The sequence below is a fragment of the Vicugna pacos genome, chromosome 3 (genome assembly GCF_048564905.1).
Source record: "Vicugna pacos chromosome 3, VicPac4, whole genome shotgun sequence".
In the NCBI taxonomy this organism is placed as follows: Eukaryota; Metazoa; Chordata; class Mammalia; order Artiodactyla; family Camelidae; genus Vicugna; species Vicugna pacos.
In genome coordinates, this window is record NC_132989.1 from 106766482 (window position 1) to 106793360 (window position 26879).

The window sequence follows — 26879 nt, forward strand, 5'->3', positions numbered from 1 at the left end:
ATTAAAATGCCTTATTAAATATTTCAAATTGGTCTTTAGAGACTTTCGAGAAAGTTCACTCTGTTTCTCGTTGATATGTAACTTTACAAAATGTGTGCTGTTTATAAAATAGCAATACAAAAAGAAACCAAATGAAAAGAATGACACAGGGCAGTCCCCAAGGGAAACAAGACTTAAGTTTTACTGCAGAAAAGATATCTTGAAAGCTTTTTTATGCGCTTGAATCTTTTCAGATTTGTTTAAAACATCAGCTGAGAAGCTCTAATCCCTAATATGGGATTAGCTAAAAGTACACCATAGGAACTATTTAACATGAAAATATTGTACATGGAATAACCAGTGAAACTCTCAAATGCAATATGTTTGTGGTTATTGCTTTTAATGGAAACAGTTGTAAAAATTGAGAAAGCTTATGTAGCACTTTTTAAACTTTTCTTTGATTGGAAGCCAATTATGTAGGGAGGGACTGTATGTTTAGTATCTATTCACCAAATCCATCTATAATAATTTCAAGAGAAGATTAGATTCTTATTTTGACATTCTAGTGGAATAGTGGATTTTTAAGTATCACTTTATATATTTTTCCTTGGAAATCTAGCACTGTAGAGGATAATAATTTTCTCTTTTCTACTATTTATGCAGTGAGGGCCTATAACATGAACAAAGGAACTGAATTGTCCAGTGTGGGGTAATTTTCTCAGACATAGATGTATCCATACTGATAATTTTTTTTTTTCATTTAAACTTTTAACCAGGAATAAAAATTCTTCCTTAAAATGACCAACATGACTGATTAATTTACCTAGAAACACCAACAGGTAGATCACTAGTAATGCCTAATAGTCAAAAAAAAAAAAAAAGCAAATACCACTAATTTTGACCTAATTTAATTTTATCTACTTGCAAGATTAACTTTTGATTTTGTCTCATGTATGATGTATCTGGCATCAAACAGCTTAGGATATGATTCATCGTTCTTTTCTTGGCTTGTAACTTCAGACTCTTGTCCAAAGTCAGTTAAAGAACAACTATAAATTCTGAGAATAAATGTCACTTCTTCCCACTGCAATGGTAACACAATGTATTCATTTGCTAGGGCTGCTGTACCAAAGTACCTCCAACAGGGTAGCTTAAATAACAAAAATTTATTGTATCACTGTTCCTAAAGCTGGATGTCTGAGGTCAAGGTAGCAGCAGGGCCATGTTCCCTCTTAAAGCTCTGGGGAAGACTCTTTTCCAGGCCTCTCCTCTAGATTCTAATGATTTGCTGACCACCTATGGCTTACCTGGGCTGGTGGAAATATCACCTTGATCTTTGCCTTCATCTTCACATAATGTACTCCTGTATGTGTGTGTGTGTGTGTGTCTGTCTGTCTGTCTGTCTGTATCCCTCCAAATTTCCTGTTTTTATAAGGGCACTTGTCATATGAGAGTAGGGGCCCAACCTACTGCAGTATGACTTCATTTTAATTAATTACATCTATAATGACCCTATTTCCAAAGAAGGTCACCTCTCAAAGTACAAAAGTTTAGAAATTCAACATATGAACGTTGAGGGGAAACAGTTGAACTCATAACACATCCCCTACAGAGTTCTATGTTTTTATGATTTATATATTTTAATGAAAAAAAAAGCCTCTTTTTCCTAATGTAAAAGAACTTCCAAAAGCACCCATGGTTCTCAAAATGTTCCCATCAAAGCTTCAAATAAATAAGAAAGTAAGATAAGTATATATTTTCCTTTTGATCTAAAACTTCCTTACCAATTCTCCTTGGTAAAGAATCTCTGAACAATTGGTGAAGGGATTGATCTTCCACCCCTGCTGTTTAACTACTCCTGCTGTATTCAGGTTGACTTTTGGTTGAGCTGTGCTGTTCATCTACCTCTTCTTCCTTCTGCCAGCAATCTGAGTACTCAAAGGCAGGCTGATGCCTTCAGATGCCACCAAAGTACAATGGTAGAGGGTAATTTGCTGTTCTTTGCTTTGCACACAAACAGAATTGCCTAATACCCATGAGACCAACTGTATAGGGCTGGGTGTAATTGATAGTGACCATACTTTTCGACCTGGGTGGATAGTTAGTATATTTTCTTTTTCTCCCTGGAACTCTTTTCTGCTCTGCTCACTTCCTTATTCTACTTTAAACCATCAGTTAGTCAGCATCACTATGCTACCTCTATTTCTTTCCTTTCTCCTTTTCTCAGTGTTCTTTATTTCACTTGTCACTTGTCATTCTTGTGTCTCAGCTCTCACTTACCAAGCTTGGACTTTAATGACAGCTCAAGCCAGGCAGGGCACTCCTTTCCTTACGTGTGCTGATCCATCCTGTCACCGTAAATGACACGTGATCTGTCATTATTTACCTTCCCTGGCTTTCTCCGTGGAATGGTTGCTTTGGGGCTACTGTCAAGACATTAAAAATGTTTAGTCTAAATCACTGTGTAAGGCCAGAGCAAGTTTTAAAACCTGAGGATTTTGTAAGTGTGGTTACTTAAAAGATGGCCATTATTTTACCACTTTCTATCTAGACCGCTTTTCCTGAATCCTAGTAATTCTTATAGGCAGTACTATCAGCATTTTTCCTATAAGAGCGAAGATTTGACTGTTATATTTTATAATTTTTTTCACCACAGTTTGGGTTTTTACACTTAAGAGTCTGACCTGGGTACCTACTATGGATTTTAATTTTTTTCAATGAGGAACAAAATGAAAATGCCTCCTAACCCAACATTTTTACGAAGTATCTTACCTACTAAACAAGTTGGAAAGTTGACTGTGAGTATGAAGCAAGTGTTAAGACATCACGGAAAAAGTTCTTAATGTTCTATAATCATAATATTAGTAATAAAAGAGATAGTCTACATGTGAGTAGCACTGGTAATTTTATCAAGCCAGAAATTGTAGTGCGATAAATGAGAAAAGTCCTGGTACACACACAAACCCAAGGTAGGCTCTTTACAACGATATCATAACCAGGTTATTTAAATGACTTACCAATCTTTAGATTTCCCTAGTTTTACCTGTGTGCATGTTTGTGTTTAGTTTTATGTAATGCATCACCTGGACATGTTCATGTATCCAGAATCAAAATACTAAACAGTTCCAGCATCTCCAGGATCCCTGTGTTGCCCTTGTATAATCAAACTCACCCCCTTTCCACTTCTTCTCCCCCCAGACCCTGACAACTACTAGTCTGTCATCCACTTGTAAAATTTCATCACTTCTAGAATGTTAAATAAATGGCATCATATAGTGTACAATCTTTTGGGATGGTTTTTTTCCCCTCTGAGTATAATTCCCTGAAGACTCATCCAAGCTGGTGCATATATCAATAGTCTGCTCATTATTACTGCTGAGTAGTATTCCATGGCAATAATGCACCATGTTTTTGTTTTTTTTTTAACCATTTTCCCATTGAAGGACATCTGGGCTGCTTCCAGTTTGGGGCTACTAAGAATAATGTAGCCATGAATATTTGTAAATAAGTTTTTATATGAACATATAATTTCATTACTTTAACATAAATGCCCAAGAATACAATTTCCTGGGTTATATGGTAAATGTGTGTTTGTTTTTTTGAGGTTATATGGTAAATGTGTGTTTGTTTTTTTGAAGAATCTGCTAAACTTACATTTCCACCAGCAGTGTGTGAGTGGCCTAATTTCTCACTAGAATTTGATATCACTATTGTGTTTTATTATCCACAATTAGAAATATCTTTTGGATATAACACAGTCAGCTCTTTCCTTCTCAGTCTGCATAGTTATTAATTATATGTTTGCTTAGCGTCTCACTGTAAAAATACTACTTAGAGGCAAAAATCATGGCATCTTATTACAAATCTATATACAATCGTCCCTCAGTATCGGATACCAAAATCTGCAGAAGGTCAAGTCCCTTAGCTAGCCTTCTATTTCCATATCCATGGGTTCCACATCCAGAAATTCAACCACTGTGGATCACAAACATAGTACATGATCAGTAGTTGATTGAATTTGTGCATGTGGAACCATATATATAGAGGATCTGCTGTACATTTATGATCTGCAAACTTGGCTTCCTAAATCAATTAAGTTTTCTAGGATCCTTTGAAGGTACAGGACAAGCTTTGCTTCCAGTTGTGTCTGAATTTCAACACAGAAGTAAAGCTGTAATTAAGCAGCTATTAGACCCTTAACAGGTGTGTCAAACCTAAATCATTGAATTAATTACTAAAATTAAAAATAAAAAATGTCAGTACTTCCATAGCCCAGTACCAAAATAAAAGTAAATTTTCATACAGGCTCACTTGATTGTGGAAATATTTTTATTTGAAACATAACCCAAATTAGTAGGTAGATGTTTTATAGTTAGCCAGAATAAACTATCAAGTATCATTATTAGATGATCCATCAAGTACATTTCATGAATAAATGAAAGCTCTTAACTACTGATTCTACAGTGAAGTTGTATAGTCCTTAATAGATGTTTGTCATGTTATCCTTAAATCAGTTCTCATTTAGGAATACCTGAAATATGATAAAGATGTATCTAATTATGCAAATTGTGTTTAAAAGGTGTAAAGATAAAGACACCAGCATAATAGATCCACTAATTTTAGTACCTTAAAATATAGTATTTTAAAGGTTTTAAATTACATAAATAATTAAACAGATTAAATTATTAATCTTCAAAAATCCACTGTGATAGGTATATCGATACCCTTGTAGAAAATAATTACATTGGTACTGTGTAGAAGAGCCAAAGGAGTGAGCTCTGAACTTTGGAGACAAGTTGGGAGACTCATTTGATAGTCTATGTAAGAAATGAAAAGAAATTTGTAAGAAAATAAAAATTTCCATAGATGATAGGAAATGACTTGAATGTGCTGTTTTGATGCATTGATGATTTAATGTCAATGCAGCCACCCTACTGCCTAATCACAAACCACCCCACCTTCAGTTTTCTGAGTAGTTATGTTGCAGGCAATAAACAGTTGACCTTTTAAACAGCATGGGTTTGTATAGTGAGTCCACTCATATACGAATTTTTCTATAGTAACTGTTACAGTACTAAACATCTGCGGTTGGTTGAATCCAAGGATGCAGATACAGAGGAACCACTAGTACATGATGTATACAGAGGGCTGATTATAAATTATCCATGGATTTTTTACCCTGTGGAGGCTTGGTGTCCCCCAACCCCAGCATTGTCCAAAGGCCAACTGCATACCCTCAGAATAGTTTTCATTTTACCCATCAGTTAATAACAATTTGATTCTTGAGCATTGATCCAACCAACCCTGAATATGTGACAGTTAAAAGAGACCATTCACAATGGTACCAGCACATAAGAACTATATGAAAATACCCAAAACCATGTATTCCATTTTGGGCTCTCATTTAGAACATTTGGTGTCAGGGAAAGAAATTGAAGAACATGTTCGACAGATAAATCGAAGAAATGTAAGAAATTATCACTCTCCAGAGATATTTCAGCATGACCTTTTTCTGTATACAAATAGCTCATGTGCCTAATGCCGTCACACACTAAAATTTGTTTTCCTGAATGCACAGGTACCTCTGTTCTACAGGTGACAGCTACTGATGCAGATGACCCCACCTATGGAAACAGTGCTCGGGTGGTTTACAGTATCCTCCAGGGACAGCCCTACTTCTCCGTAGATCCTAAAACAGGTTAGTGCATTTATGGATAATTCGTGTGCAGATGCATGTTACAATGAAAGAAAGCAATGTTTTTATTTCTGTGTACTCTTCTACATTAGACATTGTTATTATAGCACATTTTAAAATGTCCTGACTTTTTCAAAAACAATGTGATTGAATAATTAAATATACATTAACTGTTCTCCTTAATATTTGATTATCCATTATTTATAACCATACCAGTAAGAAGCTTCTTACCTTTGCATATATCTGTAACATTTAAATAAGTGCTATCAGTTTAAAACAGAGTATTATATAATTCTTCAGCCCTCAATTATTGTGTAATGAAAACAAAATTAACTGAGGATACATCCAAAGACATGTAAACTTTTTTTAAAGAAGAATATGAATTCTGCTCTATTTCCTCTATTTTTCTGTGATCAGAATAATCATCATATATTATGAGATGCCAAAATGATCATGAAAGATACTCAATAATGCAGTATAGGATTATTGTATAGCAGCATAATCTAAAATCCACAAAAAGCTCATGGCCTTACAATTTGTTAATACAAATTTGGCTAAGGCTAAATATAAACCCATTTTTAATGTAGCCAACTATTCAGTAAGAAATGTTTCAAGTTTTACAAATACTTTCAAGGATATCCAAAACCAGGAGGCTCAGATGAAGTAGAGAGAGATCCAGGATGTTCCAGCAGCTTCCTAGATCCTTGCTGGTCATGTTTCATGCATTCTGAATCCGGTTAACATGCGAGAACTTCAGGTAAAAGGCACATCAATGTAACTAACACTGAAGAGTCGCGTCTGGTCATAAATATCTCCTTATACTGATAGTTATGTAACATTTGACACATTTTTCAGGGAACCCTGAATAGGTCTACAGATTCCAGACTTAGTAACCATTGTCTTAGACAATGAGGTACATCCAACTGACAAGATGCTATGGACAAGCATTCTCCAGTAGTTAATACCATTAGATTGCTAGGAGGGTTGTCATTATCACATTTACAAGAAGATACCTTCTTTCCTTCACTGGTATGCTCCAGCCCCTGAGTACACTGGGCAGGAATAGATCTCAGACATACTGCTTAACCCCTTAATTCCCATACCTTATGAAAACAATAAAGAAGGTATATAGAAATAGATATTTAAATAAAGAATATACATACATATGTATGTGCATTTTTGCATTATAGTTATAGATTAAATTATAATATTTCAGTTAAATAAAAATAAAATTGAGAGATAATAAAAATAAATAACTCAATGTAACCTAAAATGAGTATGAGACATGCAAGTTCTTGCAGTACCAACATATTACTAAATATGTAGAAATAATGTGATTATTAACCTAGTAATCAAACTTCTGGAGTAAAAATATACATATATGTGTGTATATGTTGTTGTCCTGGCAGGAGACTTTAGAATTAGTTGAAAATATTTTTATTGAAATATATTTGACATATAACACTGTAAATTTAAGGGGTACACCCTGCTGATTTAATGCACTTACATATGGTAATATGATTGCTGTTGTAGTGATAGAAAATCTTAAGCCAGCTCATTATTTGATAATAGTGCTGCTCATTTTTTAAATATTTTCCCAATAACCATGTTTGTTTTATTTATGAAAGATGTATATTTCTTACTTTAAAAATATGCATCTTCCATTACCTTGTTTAGGATTACACACACATTCAAGCACACACATGCACACGTATAAGAATTTACTCAAGTAATTGTCCTTACAGAGAGCCAAATGTTTATTTATCAATAAATGTTGTATTTACTTGATAGAACATTGCTAGGATATAGACATCTTATATGGATTTTATAACTCTTTACAGACTTCTGTGACTTGTTAAAAAACAAATACCAATTCTGTGTGTTTGCATATGTCTGAGTATCTGTCTAAATGTTTGCATGTGTTGATGTGAGTCCATGCAGGTGTGTGTGTGTGTAGGTGTACATATTTACTTTGGACAAATAAAGCAAGCCACTGTGGATAAGATTTGACAAGTCTTGGCCTCTGCTGTACCCTGTGTTTCAGTGAGGCAAATACATAGACAACACAATATTTAAATAAAAATTGCATTGGTTGTACGTATTTATTGTAGGTTAATTTAATACTTCGGTAAACAAACAAATAAAATGTTATCTGAAACCTAGAGCTATTCAAGTACTGCTCTGAGAAAGTACCTTTGCTCCTGCAATTTTTTGCTCCTTTCTTTAAGCAAAATAATTTATTGAATGAAATGTAGGCCTCCATGTTGTTATGTTTTAGTTTCAGCATTACTCTGGCTGAAGCATCATGGGAGTCTATGTCCTACTATGAAGATTCTTTAAGTATGCCCATCTCTCAGACTATTTTCTGTAGAAAGTTCTAAGAGAGATTATAAAACAAAATGCTGAGTATTGTCTTCAAAGCTAAGACTTTCTTGGTAATTTAAGCTTAAAAGACCTATCATAATGCAGTTAAACATCCTCAGAATGAATGAACTTATTGGAAATTGCACTTTAAATGACTGGAGTGAAAACATACAAACACTGAAAACTAAAGAATCAGTCACTATACATGGGATGTTATATAAGAAGCATTGGGATACTAGTTACTTTAAATGTACATTTTAATAGCAATACCTTAACTCTGTCCTCTTGTTTGGCGTAACTATATTATACCATTTCCAATTAGTACTTTCAATGACCAATTATGGTGAAACAGGAGTTTTGTGCCAAACTCACTCAGTTATGAGTGCTTATGTGTAAGGTCAAGACTTTGAATTGTCTTGTTTCCATTATGTTAAAAGTTAAGTTTTGATACTGTCAGCTGAGGGAGGCTGACATGGGGTTCTAGGAGGTGAGCGGCCCAATGAAAAAATGTACAAGGAGTTGCCATACCGCTGGACAGACTTCAGCGGGAGACACCATGGGGTTAACAACACTTTATTGCCACAGGGAGGTGAGCGCCTATGATGCACCTGTCCTGCTTTTATCTGTTCTCTGCCAGCACATGTGTGGTCTGAGTTTCTTTGTTCATCAGGCTTACAGAATATTTCTAGCACATGCGTACTTCTATTTTCTTTGTTCTAAATCTTCTATAATTGACGCATGCGTGGAGCAATTATTTACTGCATACTACAAACATGCTCTGATCGTGGCCTTGGGTCCCACGGCTGTAACTCATCTCAAGACCAGCTCACAGATGATTTTTCAATGACAAGCTGCCAATGAGGTCTTGCTTTCTGTTATATTATCTATATGTGAATTGATGGATCCAGAGAAAAGAATCGTGTAGTTCTTGAGTTACCATACTATACACAATTTATTTAATAAGCTATGTATTGCTTTCTACTAGAACTCCATTAATCAATATGACAAACCAAAAATTTTGCAAATAATTTATGTTTGGCATAAGTTTTGTTGAGGTAACTATTCCATGATGCTTGCTTAATGCATAAAAACAAAAGAGGAATACCCATTCAAGAGAGATATTTTAACATTAAATACTATTTGAAAGATACAGAAGACCATGAAAAAATAAAGGATATGATAATGAAATATAAAAGCTGTGTTATATTTTTGGTCAGATTTATGTAAAAGTTGTAATAATGTAGGCTTAATGACGATAAATTCTACTTAAATATTATTGATTTTTAACTCAGCAAGGAAACATTTTTAGAGTTATTAAGTGGGGAAACAATTTTAATGTTCATGAAAACTAACCCTAAGCAAGACATTCTAAGGAAGGTAGCCAAATAAGAAAGCCATATAAAGTGATCAGAGAACCAAAGTCAAGAGAAATCTGGGCCGATGGTTGTTTATCAACACAACTCAAATCTCAACCCTACTCCAGTTAATATAATGTCAGCTGCTTTAAAAATAAATCAGTATATTCAAGGCTTCTTTGCTTCTTTGGGAGCTACAGAATTTATGTCAGGTAGTGACAGCAGAAGCTTCATGATTAGGTTGCTGTAAAAGGACTACTTCCCTTGACTTAGGTCAAAGACAAAAGCAGAAATCTACCATGTCTCTCTCCAGGGTCTTAGAAATGGAATGGAAGATTCACAAAGGGTAGGTGTGAGGTTTTTATCTGAGAATTCAAATTTCTTAATGGCCATGGTGTTTATAGCCATTTGATGGTTTTCTTTGCTACCTATTTTATAGTCAACAATTAATGGATTGCTTCTTGTTCTTTGAGCTGGTACGTATGTGTTAAGTTATTCCTTGCCTATTTTACGTGCAAGTGTGTTGAATCTTCCTGATGGTCAATTCAGGAAACCTGAAAACCTGGATTAAAACCTGACTTCAGGGGAAATAGGGATATGCGGGCTTATAAAATCCTGTTTAAGGCTTATTTACAATTGTTTCTAGTGCTAGCAATGATGAATACCAGTTCTTTTCACCAAAATTAACATGAAACACATAAATCAGCAGTAGTCAATGATGGGGTTCGTGTATCTGTGTAAATGGTACATTAGTCACACATCTAATAAAAACTATTGAGACATTTATGCAGTTTCATATAGGTGAATTCATATTTTAAATTATAAATTGATTTTCCTGCAGTCTTCATTCCTATTTAGTTATTAAAATGGATATTTAATTAGAAAATATTGTAGCCAAAAACATTTCTGTTGATAAATTCTACACTTAATTTTCAAAGATATACAAACAATAAGACTAAACAGGCTATCTTTTAATTATATACCAAGAGCATACAGATTATTTAACACTTCTGACACATTTTAGTACTTGAGTGGTTTCTGCAACATAATGTTAAAAAATGGAAGATATTGGGTTTCCAGTCTCTTGTCAGTCAAGCCTTTCTGCACTAATGACATCCATTCCACAGGAAATAGAATAGTTGACATCAAATGAAATGCACTATACCTCCTGATGTCTATTGGTTCTAACGGCACAAATAATATCACTACTTATTTTTACGAGGAATTATGGTAAATATAATAAAGTTTTCATTGGCCTTCCTATGAAAGAAAAATTTGGTCATGTACCAGTGTAGTTAATATAGTAAAGTAATTCGTATTTATTATTTTTCCAAAATACCAAGCTTTATTTCAAAATGACTTGGGAATACTTCATGGTCAAACCCCAGAATGTACTTTGTAGCATAGAAAATTGATCAAGCCACTTAAATTTTATGCACCTGTTTCCTTGTATAAATATTTATAATGATAATACCTATTCTATGAGGAAAGAAATGCAGTGTTCTTAGTCCAGTTCTTGGGAAAATGTAGGTACTCAGTCAATTTCTGTCATTTTTGCTCTTTATCCTTTAAGATTGAGAAGAATTTCCAAAATTATGACATAGTGTGCCATAATCAGACTTTGAAATAGTCTTATCTAAAATAGAAAAAAAATGATTTTGTGTGAAAGATTTTTTAGTCCAAATAACTACATTTTGAAAAATGAGAGTTCCACTATTAAATTTTATGTAAATTTCTTTTCTGAAACTTCAACCAAAGTTGCTTTTGTAAATGTTATTAATGAGAGAAATATACTTTTAGAAAATGTGGAATGATTACTTAAAGGGAAATAGGTTAGACAAAATAGTGTTATTATCTTTAGAATTGATTGTCCCAACTCAGAATAGTGTCTTTAGAAGAGGCAAAGTGTGAATTAATTGTCTTTAATGCATAGGTCTTGACCAACAATAACTTTGATTCCCAAAAATGACCTCTTCTTAACATCTTGTAGTAGAAGTCAATCAGCTATAAAAATGCACTTAGTGGAAGGCTTAAATGAGTTTCCTAGGATGTAACTGAAAACAAGATTTGTAACACTCTTCAGTCTGCATGATGTAATTAAATATGTCACCAATTTTGGTTTTATTTAACCTCTTCATATTTATTTCATTTCGAAAATGAGCAAAAAAATTTTTTGTGGAAGAGATCAGTGTGTATATTTGGATAAAAGACATAAAGCATCTTTAAAGGTTTTATGGATTTGAATATTAATTTTTCTTAATTCTATATGAAAATCTACTTGAATATAGTTTTCTTTTCCCCAAAGCAATATTTTATATTTACTAATAACTAAGAAGTTAAAATATTTAGCTGTGGTCCACAGTATCTGCAGAAGATAGAGTGTTCCACAGTAGAATGTCTTGTCAATTTTTCTCCTTCTGAGCCCATCTTTAATTCATATAATAACAATGATAATAATTGTATGCACAAATAATTATAGACACATTTTCAAATATGTTTTCTATGGTTGACTACATAATATACAAAAATATTAATTGATAATCTCAATGCTAAAGAATTTGCTTCTCTTAGAGAAAAATGGAATGCACTAATTGAAAACTGTGCCATATTGTCAATTTACTGAAAGAAATATTGTCATGCTTTGTCTTCTTTAGAAAAGAACTCTAAACAGTTCCTGAACTGCAGCAGAGTGTATGGGGATTAATAATACAAGAAGTCCATTTTCTATAGCATTTAAGAAATAATTAATGAACGATGATGGACACAAATAGTTGTCCACTCAATATTGGTTTCTCATTTTGCTGATGCTATCAGAACTCTGATTTTCTCAGTGTAGCAACACAATTCAGTTATAAAGCTATATTTCCCAGCCTCCTTATAGCTTTTGTGACCCAGTTCTGGCCAGTGGTATATAAAGGAAAGACCACTGGGGGTTTCTAGGAAAGTTTCGACATCTCTATACAGACTCCAACACTTCGTCCTTTGGTCTTTCAATCTTCCAAATTTAAACACATATGTAATCGTTGGAAAACTGGTAGCTATGCTGTCTTGTGATCATACAACTACAAGCACACAGAGTGAAAGTTACAAGCCAAAGACTGCTGAGCAAAAGGCTGGCAGTGTAGTGACCGGTGAGGTTATTTTTATGTACAGACACATTCAATGCTGATAGCTGGATCTTGGTGAAATGTGCTTTGTGTGCCAATAAATCACCTTGACAGCACAATGCACTGCCCAGGCAGGTGTAGAGAGGCTCCCTGAGACAGCTTTCACTCCTCTCAGTCCAAAATCCATGATCCACAGATGACACACTGCTCTCTGGACCTGAGTAGTGATTTCATGGTTCTGCTGCCAATATTAAACTGGAAAGGGAAATTTTTCACTCTGACTTCAACTAAATATCAGAATTTATATTAATGGTTGTTTGATATTTGTGAGATCAGAGAATGGAACCAAAGGCTATTTTCTCTGATACTCCAATGAGAATGCTTATTTGAAAAAAAAACATTACTATTATCAAGAAGTAGCAAAGTATTTTGTAGGCACTAGAGAAGTCAGATAGCTCTTCTCGTGGGTAACTAGGATCTATCATGTCCGATTGACATGAACAGAATTAATAATATCTATTGAATTTAATTGGGATGCTCGTAATTCTCATGAAACAAAATTATAGATTAGGATTCCTTGTTAGTTACACTATTTGTGCAGCCTTGGATCCATACAATTAAATCGGCTTGAATTAGACACTTAAATGAAAGCCATGGTATGTAAATTAAACTTAAATAAAGCTGTTAAATAGGAAAACAAAGACATAAAACCAATTGAACCTGCTTTTCACAAATATCAACTTTTTGTAACAAAGTTGACCAGCTATTCCTAGGAAGGGAAAACAAATAATCTCATTGACTATAAAATAGTATTGATAGTAAATGATAGGAGTTGATGTTGGTTAATTATAACATATTTTATACTATATCTTCCTGGTTAAAAAAAACAGATTTATCTTCTTTTGTAACGTAACTCTACGTATCCTTCTCAATAGTAAGTGTTGAGGAAAATGCCAAGAGTTGATATGTTGGTATCTCAGATCTCTAGCCATTAGCCTGAGAAATACATTACCTGCATGATGATTAATGTTTGAAAATTGAATAGATGGATCATGGGAAGTATTCCAGTTGCCTTGTTTAGTCTTTAAACCTGAATAATCCATCTATGGAATGCAATCACAAAGCAATTCCATTTCCCCCATCCCTTTATGCTTTTTCTGAGGCTACTTTCTTCCCCTGTCCCAGGATGAAGTATACTTCAAACCCACTGGTGTCCTTAGATTTTTCCCTCATCAAATATCTTAGATATTTAGAAATGAAATCTAGACTGCCTTAGGATAATATTGTTTGTATCATCTATCTATCTATCTTCTATTAAACTTTCCAGCTACACCAAGCATGCTTTGTGCATTATTTTTCCACTGAGACTTACTTACTCTAGCCTGGCTTGTCCTTCCCTGGCAAACTCCTACAAGTCTGCTAGGTTCCCAGTACTCTTCAGTGAGAAGTAATCTCGTCGATCTTTTACCTCGTTTTTTTGTAGACCTCGTCAAACGTAGCAAATAGTCCTTTTTTGCCCATATGTTATTTCTTTCCTACTCTGAGAGTTCCTTTTTTCCTTTTTAATTGAATACATTTGACATGTAACATTGCATAAGTTTAAGGCGTACACCGTGTTAAAACATTTACTTATTATAATATGGTTGCTGGTGTAGTGATATTTATCACATAATCATAGTACAGGAGTACTGTCTACATTCACTATACTGTGCCTTTGATCTCTGTGGCTTATTTAATAGTTGCTTCAAGTTTGCACTCTCAAAAACCATCACTCTTATCCTCCCATCCCCACTGTCGCCTGGTGACCAATATTTTATTCTGTTTTTTACAGGTTTAACTTTTTCAGATTTCACGTATAAGTGACATCATCACAGCTCCGGTAAGGTGTGAACAGGACCATGTTTTTGTTGGGCTCCAGTCCGGGTCCCAAATAGCACCTTACACGGGGAAATAGGCTTCTTACTATTTTTATTGAGGGGATACATTATCTAACTCTAAGCGTAAAGCTAAGTTTATGAAAGTTCTGTAGAAAAAGTGATTTATTTTCACTGGGACTTTCATTTTTTTGTAACTATTATTTTTCTTATACTTTCTAACATGTGCCTCATCTTTAGTCTTCTATAAACATCTTTCTTTATTTTTCTATTTTTGTTAGACATGTAACCTTCTAATTTAGGATCTTTCTCAAATGAATGCCAGAAAATTAACATGTAACTGCTGTTAGAAAATTAAGTATTTGGGGGCATTATCATTAAAAAAAAATCACTAATGAGTTGCAAAGTCACAAAGAAAACCAACACATTTTATATATATATACTTAAAAAATGAATTCCTAGAAAGCAAACTTCTTGAGAATTTCCATAACTCACCTTTGTATTTTCCATAATGGTTAGTACATTATGTGACATATAGAAGACAACACTATATTAATAAAAATAAAATATGGTTTGGGGAGGGTGGTTTCCAATATAACACCAGTTTCTAATATTAACTCTCATTTTATGTTATTACTATGGTTTACCATTACTATTTCATTTTTCAAAAAATTTCCTATCTTATTGAATTTAGAGAGGTTGAACATCTGAATCAGAAAATGGTAATTATATTGTGATTGTTAAGAATATTTATTTTTCTATTTTTTCCCTTTCTCATTTCTCTTTTTCTTTGGTCTTATGTGCCTAACTCTTCCAAATTTTTGCAATAAACCTGTCTTTTAAAATTTAAATAAATAGTGCAAGCTCCCAGTGTGGGAAGAAAACTGCTGTTTCCAGTATTCTGAAGCTTCCTGGTTTGAAAAGTAGAAGTAGGGAAGAAGCTTCTCCTCTGCTTGCCAGGTCCTAAGCCCAATTTTAGCTCCTATTAGTTTGCTGTCTTCAGTCTACTGCTGGAGAACAGAATTGCCAATCCTGTCTTGCACAGAACACAGGATTCTGGAGGAACCAGAATTTTTTGAAGGTTGAGGAAGTGTGGGAGTTACTTCCAATCTATGCAAAAAGAAACCAACTTGAAACAAAAAATTAAATGTTCCGGATTCCTCATTAATCTGACCCATAGGAAGTTTAACTTGCCATTTTATTTCAAAGGAGTTCCCTCTCCCTTACTCTTTGGGACACTTTTTCTTGCTTCCATCTTCTCAACACCTTCCAGAATGTTCCACAGAAACTTGATTGTTATGCAGAGAAATAATAGATCTTCTTTGCTTCACTTGTGCTCACCTGACACCTACAAGGGGACTTCCCCTTCTCCAAGCAGTGGTACAGTAGGAATGGTTTTCTGATAGAAGTAATTCTTCATCCTTCCCAGAGCTACCTGTGTCCTTCCTTTGCAGAGATACGTCAGCCTTCTTTCAAAACACACGCGTTTCCCATTTTGTTAAATATTTCCCCAGATATGCATGGCTTAAGCATTTTAATATTTCAATGATATTTCTCATCCTTTCTGTATCTCTATTACTGGTTTTATTTCTATTCACAATAATTGACTCATTGCAGTCACTATTTGTTCTCTGTATTTCTTGACCTTGCTCATTTTCCATCTTCATCTTTTTTTCTCACTGTATTGTTCCACATTAGTCACTCAAATTTCTATGCTTTTTAAAAAAAGATTTTCTAATTTTTCCTCTGACTCTGATGATAACTAAAGAGTTTCACAGAATGAAAATTGTAAAGAAACTGTTATGCTAGCAACAAGGCCCATGGTCTATTCTTGTGAGAGAAAAATAAAAGCCCTTCCTACTGGGAATGCTCAGGAACACGAATACATGCACAGTCCTGGGAGTCCATGGGAACGGACTGACAGGCACACTTTGCCATCGGCAGAACCGTGCTCGCAAAAGACCCACAGGAGACTGTCAGTCTTAGTTTGTGAAGCATTCATCCAAAGCAGCAGCAACTTAAGTATTAACAGATGAGGGCTTTGTGGTCCCAATCCTTCCCTATGCAGAAGTTGCACATGCAAACCTCTGACAACTAAAATAAATGCAAAAAATACATCACACACAGCTTTGAAAAGCCTTCTGCTATCTATTTACCTACCTAGAATAGACATTTTATAAGTTATGATATGATTATAAATTCTATAGGTGTATGTGTCAATATCATCCAGTTATGGCCCACCACTGACATTTGTTCCACATTCTCAAAGCATTTGTTCATATGTTCATTGTGTGAATAAATATTTATGAGGCCTTATATGTGGCATTTCCTCTGCTTACTGAGCATTTATGGTTTGCTTATGGTTTTACTGAAACAGCCTCTACACACTCAAAGCGCTCAGTTCCCTCTGATATCATCACTTGAAAACAAATCCAGCAACAGCAGTACGCCTGTCAAAATGGCTCATTGTTGTTCACGTCCCCTCAGTCCTGCCAAACACTGGTGAGCTGCTCCCACCAGCTGACTGCTTGACTGACTACTAGCTGGAGCCAACTGATAGGGCTGGTCTACCCAGAGGAACAGTCTTTGCTTTAAGGCACTTGATAACTATTTGTCAATACAATCAATAATATTAATACCTTCGGCTTCTCTAAGTTTAATTAAGAGCCAAGAAAGCTGAATGACTCATGGCACCAGATTTGATTTTCAGAATGAATTGCTCTTTCTCCAGTATTTCTCAAGTATATAGCTTTTTATTTATAGCTGTCGTTCTCAATCCTTATGTTGCCTCAACATCTTTCAGTATTCGTGTTTGTAACACTTTCTCATCGGGAAAATCAAAAATGAAGATTCTCGATGGATGAGAGAAAGTACTGGAGAATAGGGCAGGATAATAGAATACTCAACAATGAAACAATTTATTGAGACATGGAGACTAAAGCTTTTAATTTTTTTTCAATTTCTGTTGTCATCTCTTTCTCAATGAACCATTCCGATACACTATCTGCGGGCTACCTCAATCAAATGATTTCCAGTAACTACATTTATGTGAGAAAATGAGCATGGCAAAATGGAAAGAGTTAATGGTTTGACTTCAGAAAAGTAATTTATTCTGTCTGAGTCTATATTTCATCATCTGTAGAATGAGAAAAACGGTAAGTATCTTACATGATGATTTTGGAGATTAGAGATAATACATTTGAGATACCAAGGATAGCTCCTAATGTACATATCCATTTTGACTAATATGGTCATTATTTATGTTTATTTTTTATTGAGGTATATAGTCAGTTACAATGTGTCAATTTCTGGTGTCCAGCATAATGTTTTAGTCATATATGTATGTACATATATTTGTTTTCATATTCTTTTTTATTATAGTTTATTACAAGATAGTGAATATAGTTCCCTGTGCTATACAGCAGAAATTTGTTTTTTATCTATTTTATATACAGAAGTTAGTATTTACACATTTCAAACTCCCAATTTGTCCCTTCCCATCCCTTCTCCCCCGGTAGCCATAAGCTTATTTACTATGTCTGTTGACTCTGTTTCTGTGGTGTAGATAAGTTCATTCGTGTCTTCTTTTTTCTGCACATATATTTCTATATTGTATATATGACTACACTGCATTATTCTTGAGACCAAACATGCCTATTTTGCCTTTGTTTATCCATACCTCCTAGCATATAGCACTGCATTAGGGTAAGCGACTAAAACACACCCAGTGCCATTTTGTGTTATGTATATTTTACCACCAAAAAAAAAAGGAAGCAAATGTCTGATGCCTTAAATTTAATTTTCTCATCTCCTTAAAACCGTTTCTGTCTCTGATAAGATTTTCCTGTTGTTTAGATATGTGCCTTTGAATGACATTGGTGTTATTTGCTCCCTGCAAGTACAGCATGGATGTTCTAAACAAGCAGTTGGAGTTCAGTTTATAACTCTCATTCAGAGGATAATTTGTGCAGATTCTTATGTACTCAGAAGCTAAATAATTTTGATGGGGCATAGGATAATGACTACTTTAGGCAAATAATTGAATCTGTCTTTTTCACAAGGTAAAACAGAAGAGGGTTATCTCTGGGGAAAATGTTGTAAGAGTATATTAAGTAATATCTGGAACAAATTGAACATACAAAACACTTTTGGTCTAAAGACATATCTTTAGAATATGGACGTGTTCCTTGGTGGAAAGACGGAATCTACATACTGTGGTCTGGATACTGGTTTCATTTATTTTTTTTGAAGCATAATTGGAAGCATTATTTAGCCTGAGTACACGCTGAATTAACCTATTACATAAAGACACTGATCACTGAAATGATGCTGTATTAGAAACACGAAGGCAAGTATTAGCTGGAATATAACTCATTCAATATTTCAAAACAGAGGGAATGCTGGTTAGGGTCTAACTTGTGCTGTGTTTTGCTACTGTTGCCCTATAGAGAAGACTCAGTTATGTTTTAGACCTTGTAGAAAAGAGAAACACACTGATGTGAAAGTCCTAAGGAATATTTATGATGAAAACTACCATTATACCTTATGCTGAGAGCATCCAGTTGATAGTCATGTTCTGCTATTTCACTTTCAAGTCAAATCTTAGTTGATGAGAGTTTCTCTGAAGTCCAAGGGGTCCAGTCACCTACCATGGTCTCTTCAAGGTACATAAACATTGAAACACATACACTTAGAGCTCTCCCCCTCTCCCTCTTCCCTCTTTTTCCAAAATTTTCATTTCTATGGATTCATTCTTTTATTTTAATTTCACACACAGTTATCTAAAATGATTCAATGATTTTTATGGATGTAGGAAAAGTAGGAAAATTATGCCTATGAATGTAGGAAAAGTAGGAAAATTATGCCTACTTTCAATTTTTACTATGCAGTTTTCTATCTATAACATTCTGCCTATTCATGCACTGACTTTGAATTGAAGGTAATTTTAAAGTCACATCATAATTTCAAAGATATAGCTACTTTAAAGATAAATATCTAACCTTTGGAAATATTTTATTATTTATTGAGTCAAATTCGACATACACAATACAGAAAACCACTTTCTTGACCTTTGGATTCCAAAGGGTTGCTATCACTGATTTTAATTTTCTATGTATCTACTAAATTGTGTTTCAAGTAGCTATAAACAGAATAATGTCTTTGAGCTCAGAGTACAAAATTACGAAATAGTAGTAATGTTCTTAGAAAAACAGATAAAGCTAATTTATTTTCAGAAAACATCCATATTTTAAAATATGGATTCACATCAATTATTTCCTCCGAATAAGTTCATTATCAAGAATGTGACCTATTCTGAGCTACAGGTTGAAGTTTCTGGTTCCGTAGTGTTACAGTTCTTTGCAGACATGATCAAATAGCTCCCAGGTTTGATAAGACAGGAATATATAAACAGACATAGAATTTATCTGCAATTGAGAAGTGCATTGTTTATGGTATTTAGAAATGTGTCACTTGCCGGGGACAGGAGGAAGATTGCATGTGGATTTCCGTAAGGCGTCCCTGACTAATAAGAGACTTGGAGCAGGCAAGATACAAACTGCTTCCCTGGACAGGCCTTGCATTCATCTGAGGGAGAGAGAGGCGGATCACTGAACGGGAGCCACACAGGCTTAGATGGGTTCACTCTGTCTCTGGGAACTCATAGTCCAATCATATCACTGTGTCAGTTTTCTTCTGATGATTTTCTATAGTATCTTGGGAAGATACGGTCAAGTTTATTAATAAACCTTGAATAAAATGATCCATGCTTTACAGTTTGCTAGTGTCCTGACGAGTAAAAAGGAATTCTTTATATCACACATTAACGATTCAAATATAGACCACTTATGGAAACCAATATGTCTACAGTCAAAATGAATACATATTTAATACATGATTTTGCATTTAGAATACAATTTACATGGTGTATCAGTTTTATGTTGTTCTATTAACATGAGTTATGTGAAGTATGCCACTGAGATTCATTTATAGCTAATTATTCTCATTCCAATAAACCACGAGATTTAATTTCCTTTTGTATTTGAAAAATCAGAGAATCACCTGTAGTATCTGCCAAATATTGGGACATATGTGGCGGAGCATCATATTTTTAGCCCGTAAAACTGGTGTTACCTTCTACTTCTCCAGATATTTTTTTCTTTGTTAAAAAAATGGTTTGTGTTTCAACTGAAGCTTCCAGGTACTTCTATATCTCATATAAAAGCAAAATTACTTATCGTAGGATTTATTTCAACTAATTCATTCATCCTGTCAGTGTCTCTTCCTTGTCTTGTATCTGCTAGGCTCTGAAATGTTAACTTTGCTCAGTTAATGGAATGAAATCAAAGTCTAGTTCCTCCTTCTCAGATATAAAGAAAAAAAATTACCAGGAAACCAAACAAAACTTCTGAACTGGCCCTTACAATTATATAAATTAACTGCGTCCATCGTACTTTCCCTATAGAATGAGACAAAATATGTCCGATCTTATTTTAAGCCACCTTTATAAATAGTGAATATGTTGGGTCTTATTGAGAACAACTGGGTGGCTCCTGTGGTCTCTTTTTAGATAATAAATCATATTCAAAATGAGATTCCACTGAAAACTCTTTTCAGTGGTGACAGCATTTAGACAAACTCCACTCTCTCTGTCACTAAAGGTTATGTTAATTTGCAATATCCCTATATCCTCTGTAGTGCATCTTTGCCCATAAAGTACACTGACACTTACAGTTTCTTCTAAGTTTATCATGAATGTATTTTTAAGCCCCAAATCAAGACACAAGTTTTTTTTTTAAAGAATGTTTAGAGAATTATTTACATGAAAGCTTTAGACAGATGGAAAAAGTCTATACTTAAGTTAATGGTCTTTATTAAAAATTAATTAAACTCCATGCACTCATGACTACCACAACCTATTCAACCATTTTTAAATCATAACAAAATAGAGCAATGAGGCTTATTTGTCCCATGAGATATTTATATGATACTATGTGGTAATTCCAAGGATGAATGACCCATTACAGCTAACTGGTCTGGAACACAAATGGCCTATAGTTACCTAATCTTTGAAATCTATGAAGTAATGCAGTTGATTTGCTTTTAGTAATTAAATAGTCTTTTCTGTGGGGACATGTAAAACTGTACTGGTGAACAAAACTCCTTCAACTGCCAATAAAAATTCTGAGTTTTCATTTGCTTCCAGGGTTCCAACTTAAAGAGACAGTTAACTTGAATGAAATGTAATATTGTATTTACTTTGAAGTTCAGACATGATCTGAAAAGAGGCAAAAGATCACTGGTAAGCTCTGGGAAGCAAATTTTATAAGAGCGTGAACATTGGATCCAGATTTAGATGATAGAGTTACATTTCTTTTCCATCATATGCTCCCCATGTGGCCTAATTAAATCAATTCTTGACCCTAAGCTTCAATTTTCTCCCTTATAAAATGAGAATAAAAATGCCTCCCTTAATTTTGTGTCAGGATAGATGTGAATACTTAGAGACTTATACACAAGGACACACACAGGCAGAACTGCACACATACAAATCATACCAAGGAATTATCATTGTAATATAATTTAATTGCAATAAAGTGGCACTGCAATGTATAAGTAAATAACTGGAAATATATAATCTTATTTGACATTGGGTAACGGGAGTGCAATCAACCCTCTTTTAACTTCTGTGTTTGAGGCTATGTTCTAGCTTTTGATTGGCGATGTTGAAGATAAGCTCACTTCTGGAAATTGTTTAACCTTCTCACACATGTAAGGAAATTTAACTTTGGTTGTAGTTGAAGTTAAAGGTTGATATACCTGGTGCTTGCAATAAACTCTGACTTTGACTCAAAGAGCTGAAGTTATCCAAGTGTCAACTCAGGGAGCAGTAACCTGTTCCTGATTGCAGCCCCTAGGATGCTGATTGCCATGTGGAAACCTGTGTAGAGGACAAGCCCGTGTGTCACTGTCAGTCAACTTTGGAACAATAATTGCAATTTTGTGACTATTTTTGTAATTGATTGTATGTCAGGCAAAAAAAAAATCTATTACATTTTCAGGCTTTGAATGTGTTCTTAGTTTTTCTTGGGGTCGACAAGCTATTTCTGTTGTATAAGCAGATCAGTGATCATTCATTTGGTCTCTCTCTGGGTAGCAAAATGATATCTAATATCCAAGAGCCCTGAACCCTTAGATTTAACCCTATGATGATTTTTTCTCAAAGTAGCCTTTGTAGCAAACATACACATACAACATAACCACAGTTTATGCCCCTAATGTGTACTTGCTCAATAAAAAAAAATGATTAGTTTGGAGACAGATGGTCAATAGAAAAAAATAATTATGAGTGTATCCTTCCAACAAATTGCTGCATTGTTCTGTATGCACACACACAGTCCTGGTGCTTTAATTACCTGTCCGTTTCACACACACATGCATGAACGTGTGCACACAGTCACACACCAGGAAAGTGGTATTTTGTTGTACCAAAATCAATCAAGTGGAATAAAGGACAAAGCTCCAGGTTCAATCGATGCTAATTACCTGAGCACCACTCTGTCTCAGGCACTGTCTTAGGTGTTATTAAGCACTGTTCCCAAACTGTAGCAAGATCTCCTCTCCTCTTGACATAATTTCTCCTAGCGATCCCTCTTGAAGTGCCACCTAAGCCTTCTGACCTTATTGTATGATGTAATTCATCATATGTAGTTGACCTTGTCATTCATTTATTCAACAAGTATTCATTACCATTCAATAAACACTCATTAACATTCATCTCCAACAAAGTGCCAGAGCTTCTAGCAGGTAATAGGAATGAAAGGTAAAGATTAACAACCCGCCCCTGCCATCATACACGTACACACAGAAAGCTTAATTATAAATTAACTTGAGAATCTATGTACTGGGCATTGCAGCAGCATGATTGTTAAGCTAGTGAAATATGGACTCAGGAATGTGAAATACCTTTTAATATCAATCAAAGTTTGTATTTTACCTTCTTTAAGACTTTCTATAGCTGCTTTAAAATATGTGCAAATTATTTTTTTCTTATTTTCTTGTTGTCAGATAAGTTACGAATTCAAAATAGATGAGTATATGGAAAAAAAAATACTCTTGGTTATCACTTTCTGTCATTAATTTTCATTTAAAAGATTTTTTAATTTTCTTAAATAGAATTTTGCTTACATCCTCTATACTTTCCAGTCACATTGTTCAGAACAGATTTCAATAATGGACAGTCGTCCGGAGAATGCATAGCTTGAGAAGATGGCCTGAAAACTTTAAGTACTCTCTTACAGAGAGTCTCCTCTTAGATTGAGGAGCCTGGACCTACTAATGTGGTGGAAGCTCCTTCTCATCCTTGGAGGCTGGGTTATGTTTGTGCACCCCTTTTTGCAAATGTATGTGCATGTACAAGCTTATGGACTAAAACGTGCAAAAGAGGAAAATAGACAACTATCCTAAATCTGAGACGGATTAGAACAAATTTGGAATGGAATTTGACCCAGATTTCTCAGTTTCCACATTCCTGGTATTGTTTCCTAGAGGCCTCATCCATATTTTTGATTATTTACAATCAGTATTTTGTAACCAAGTTATAAGTAAAGTTTGGGAAAGATTAAAACCAAGTGCCAAAGTGAGATACCAAGAAATTTCAGGAATGGATATGGAGGGAGATAACAGACTACTAATTATATAGAAATAATAAAATCCTTCCCAGTGAGAAATTCCCAAGGAAGATGCACTTGAATTCTTTTAGACAACTTTAAAAGTTTTAACTTACTTTTTAACTTTTCAAAACACAAAGTTGATTTCAATTATTTGACATTATTTCTAAGACTATTTATTGCTTGAAATTGAAAAATATGGTTTTTCTTTTACTAACTCTGAGAGTGGAGATTTAGAGGTATTATTGATTTAACAAACAGTAAGAGGATTGCTGTTGAAATAAACACCTGTTTTGAAACAATTTTTATAAGTGTTGCTTATAAACACTGTCTAAACTTCGAAGATGGCTGAAATGTTGACTATTAGAGCCCTCTTTTCTTTCTGAGTGTTCTCTATATTTTCAAAGAATTTTATGTAAATACTTAATAAAGCTCTCTATAGTTCAGAAATCTAGATATAAACTGAGAATCTACAATACTTAAGACCATATAATCAACTCTTTTGATATTACAGGTATAATGTCTTCCTTTAATTAAATTATATTTAAAGAAACACAAGCTAATTAAGTGTATACTGAATCACTTTTCCACCTTAGGTGATTGTCTGTGATGAGTTGAAAGGAGCAAGGCTAATTTTTTTTCAAATAAATTTAAATTAGTACACAGTTATTACTATTTTGTTTATACAGTAATGGCTTAATTAAAATCACATGGTTTTCTAGACAGTAAAACTACAGTTTCTTTTCCTTCTTTCTTTGTTATGTTTTCAGTGCCCCACAATTTTGTCCGTAGGTTCTTGTCACTAGCTGGCTGGGATCCTTGATTGGGTTTTCGTGGCAGGGAAAACATTTGTGATAATTCTAGTTGTAATTATAAGTGCCCTGTTTCTCTGTGACAATGCAAATAGTTGTGATTTGGTGAACTTGAAATACAGTGGGTTCTGCTATAAGCTTATTTTGTAAACACAAGCGTACTCCAAAGTGATAATTTTTGCATACTGCAAATTTTGTATTTGCTTATGCACTATTTGATCCATAAGAAATACAAGGTGAATACAGAAGACTGCATCCAACTGAATACACAATATGTGCACACACACACACACACACACTTCAGACATCTACCAGCTATGTCACTGCAGGTGTAATGAGCCCCCCCCACACCTACTCACATCATGTGTTACAACTTTCCCATCCTATTTCAGAGAACACATCTTCTATCCCTCGACTGTAATTCAAGCTGCATCTTTTCCAATAGCCACTTTTATGAGCAAATTCAAGGGTTTTTTCTAAGATTAATTGCCATATTTATTGCAGCATTAATGTATTTCTTAAGCATTTAGCAGTTACAAACTGTTTTCATTAGGTTTCTGATTTGTAATTTATTATGTTACTGACAGTTTATAGGTGTTATTTTCCCATCTGAACAAAGTTATATTTTACATATTTCTATCCTATCTTTTATTATTCCTATGCATATATATATATAATACATATAATAAAATGTATTTATATTTTATTATATTATGAATGTAATTATATTTTATTATATTAAACATTGTTCTATTAATGAATTTTCTTTTTTCTGAGTACTTTGGTCTTTTAAATAACACCTTTATCACCTTGATCAATATATATTTATTTATATACGTTAATATATGGTGTGGTGGGATGAGAGAAATAGGTGAGGGAGGTGAGGAGGTACAAATATCCATTTACAGAATAAATGATTCAAGGGTGATTCTGTATAAAAAAGAACAAAATATATATTTAAATAATTTCATCCATCTCTAATTATTTCCTTGGCAGAAAAAAAATGTTTGCAAATTAAGTTGTTGCTATTTCTTAATAAAATTATACATTTTGCAGTGTTGTGAAAATGATAAACTGACATCTGTGTAAAGTAAGCTACTTTTCTAATTTCTCCCAATAAGCAAAATCAGTAGGGCAGTGAGCTTACGATTTTATAGGGATGATTGGAAGAGTTTCTTAACTGGAAGGGGAAATGATCTGAAGAAGAAACAATGAAAAAGTATAGAAAGGGAAACCAAATAAAATCATGCCACGGAGAAGTTAGCAGAAAAGGAAATGATGATAACTACAAAGCAACTCTCCAAATCAGAGCAGCTCTTTCCTTCTGTCTCATTCACTCGCTGTGCACCCTTCCTAGCTCTCTGGGAGCTCACGGCCCCTTGGGCATGCGGCATGGGTGAGCACCTACTGGTTTCCTTTCTTTTTTATCCTCTCTCTTTGAATTTTTTTTTTTTTGCAAAAATATTTGGATTTTTTAAATTAAATTCTTACGTGAAAATCCGTTTTTTATATAGTGCCTTCACTGTGCAAAATCAACTTAAATGTTCTGACCTCTTACATTTGCAAATCCTTAGGAAGAACATTTCTCATTTCCTGCCTATTAAGTTGAACCCTCTGCTCCTCCCCAAATTCACTATGATGTAAACTTATTACTTGAATATTATCATTTCTGCTACTATGTCAGAAAAACTAGAGGATGTAATGCAGCAAACTGTACCTTTTTCTCTTCATTTCCTATTCAGTTAGTGAGGATCTTGTGAAATTTGATTTGCATAAATGTTTCTTTGTTAAGGATGCGATTTGTGTAATGATAGAGAGGTCAGACTGCCTGGACCTTGGTCTGACTTCACCCATTTCGCCCGTGTGAACTCGATCAAGTAATTTAAAGGGAGAATATCATACCATCGCTCCCACAGCTTTATGGTAACAATTACATGTGTTTATAATTGTAGAGTTTGCTGCATAGAAAACTACCATAGTATTTTAAGCGTTATTATTCTGATTGCAGGAGTAAGTTAGGCTTGT

General features: G+C 34.2%; 1 protein-coding gene across 1 annotated transcript in view; it reads left to right on the top strand.

Annotated features, from left to right (window-relative positions):
* Positions 1-26879, top strand: part of CDH18 (cadherin 18) — an 889079-nt gene that overhangs the window by 697669 nt on the left and 164531 nt on the right. The window contains exon 5 of the mRNA XM_072958825.1: positions 5558-5677. Within this exon, the coding sequence (XP_072814926.1) occupies positions 5558-5677 (120 nt within the window). The remainder of the gene's footprint in view (positions 1-5557; positions 5678-26879) is intronic.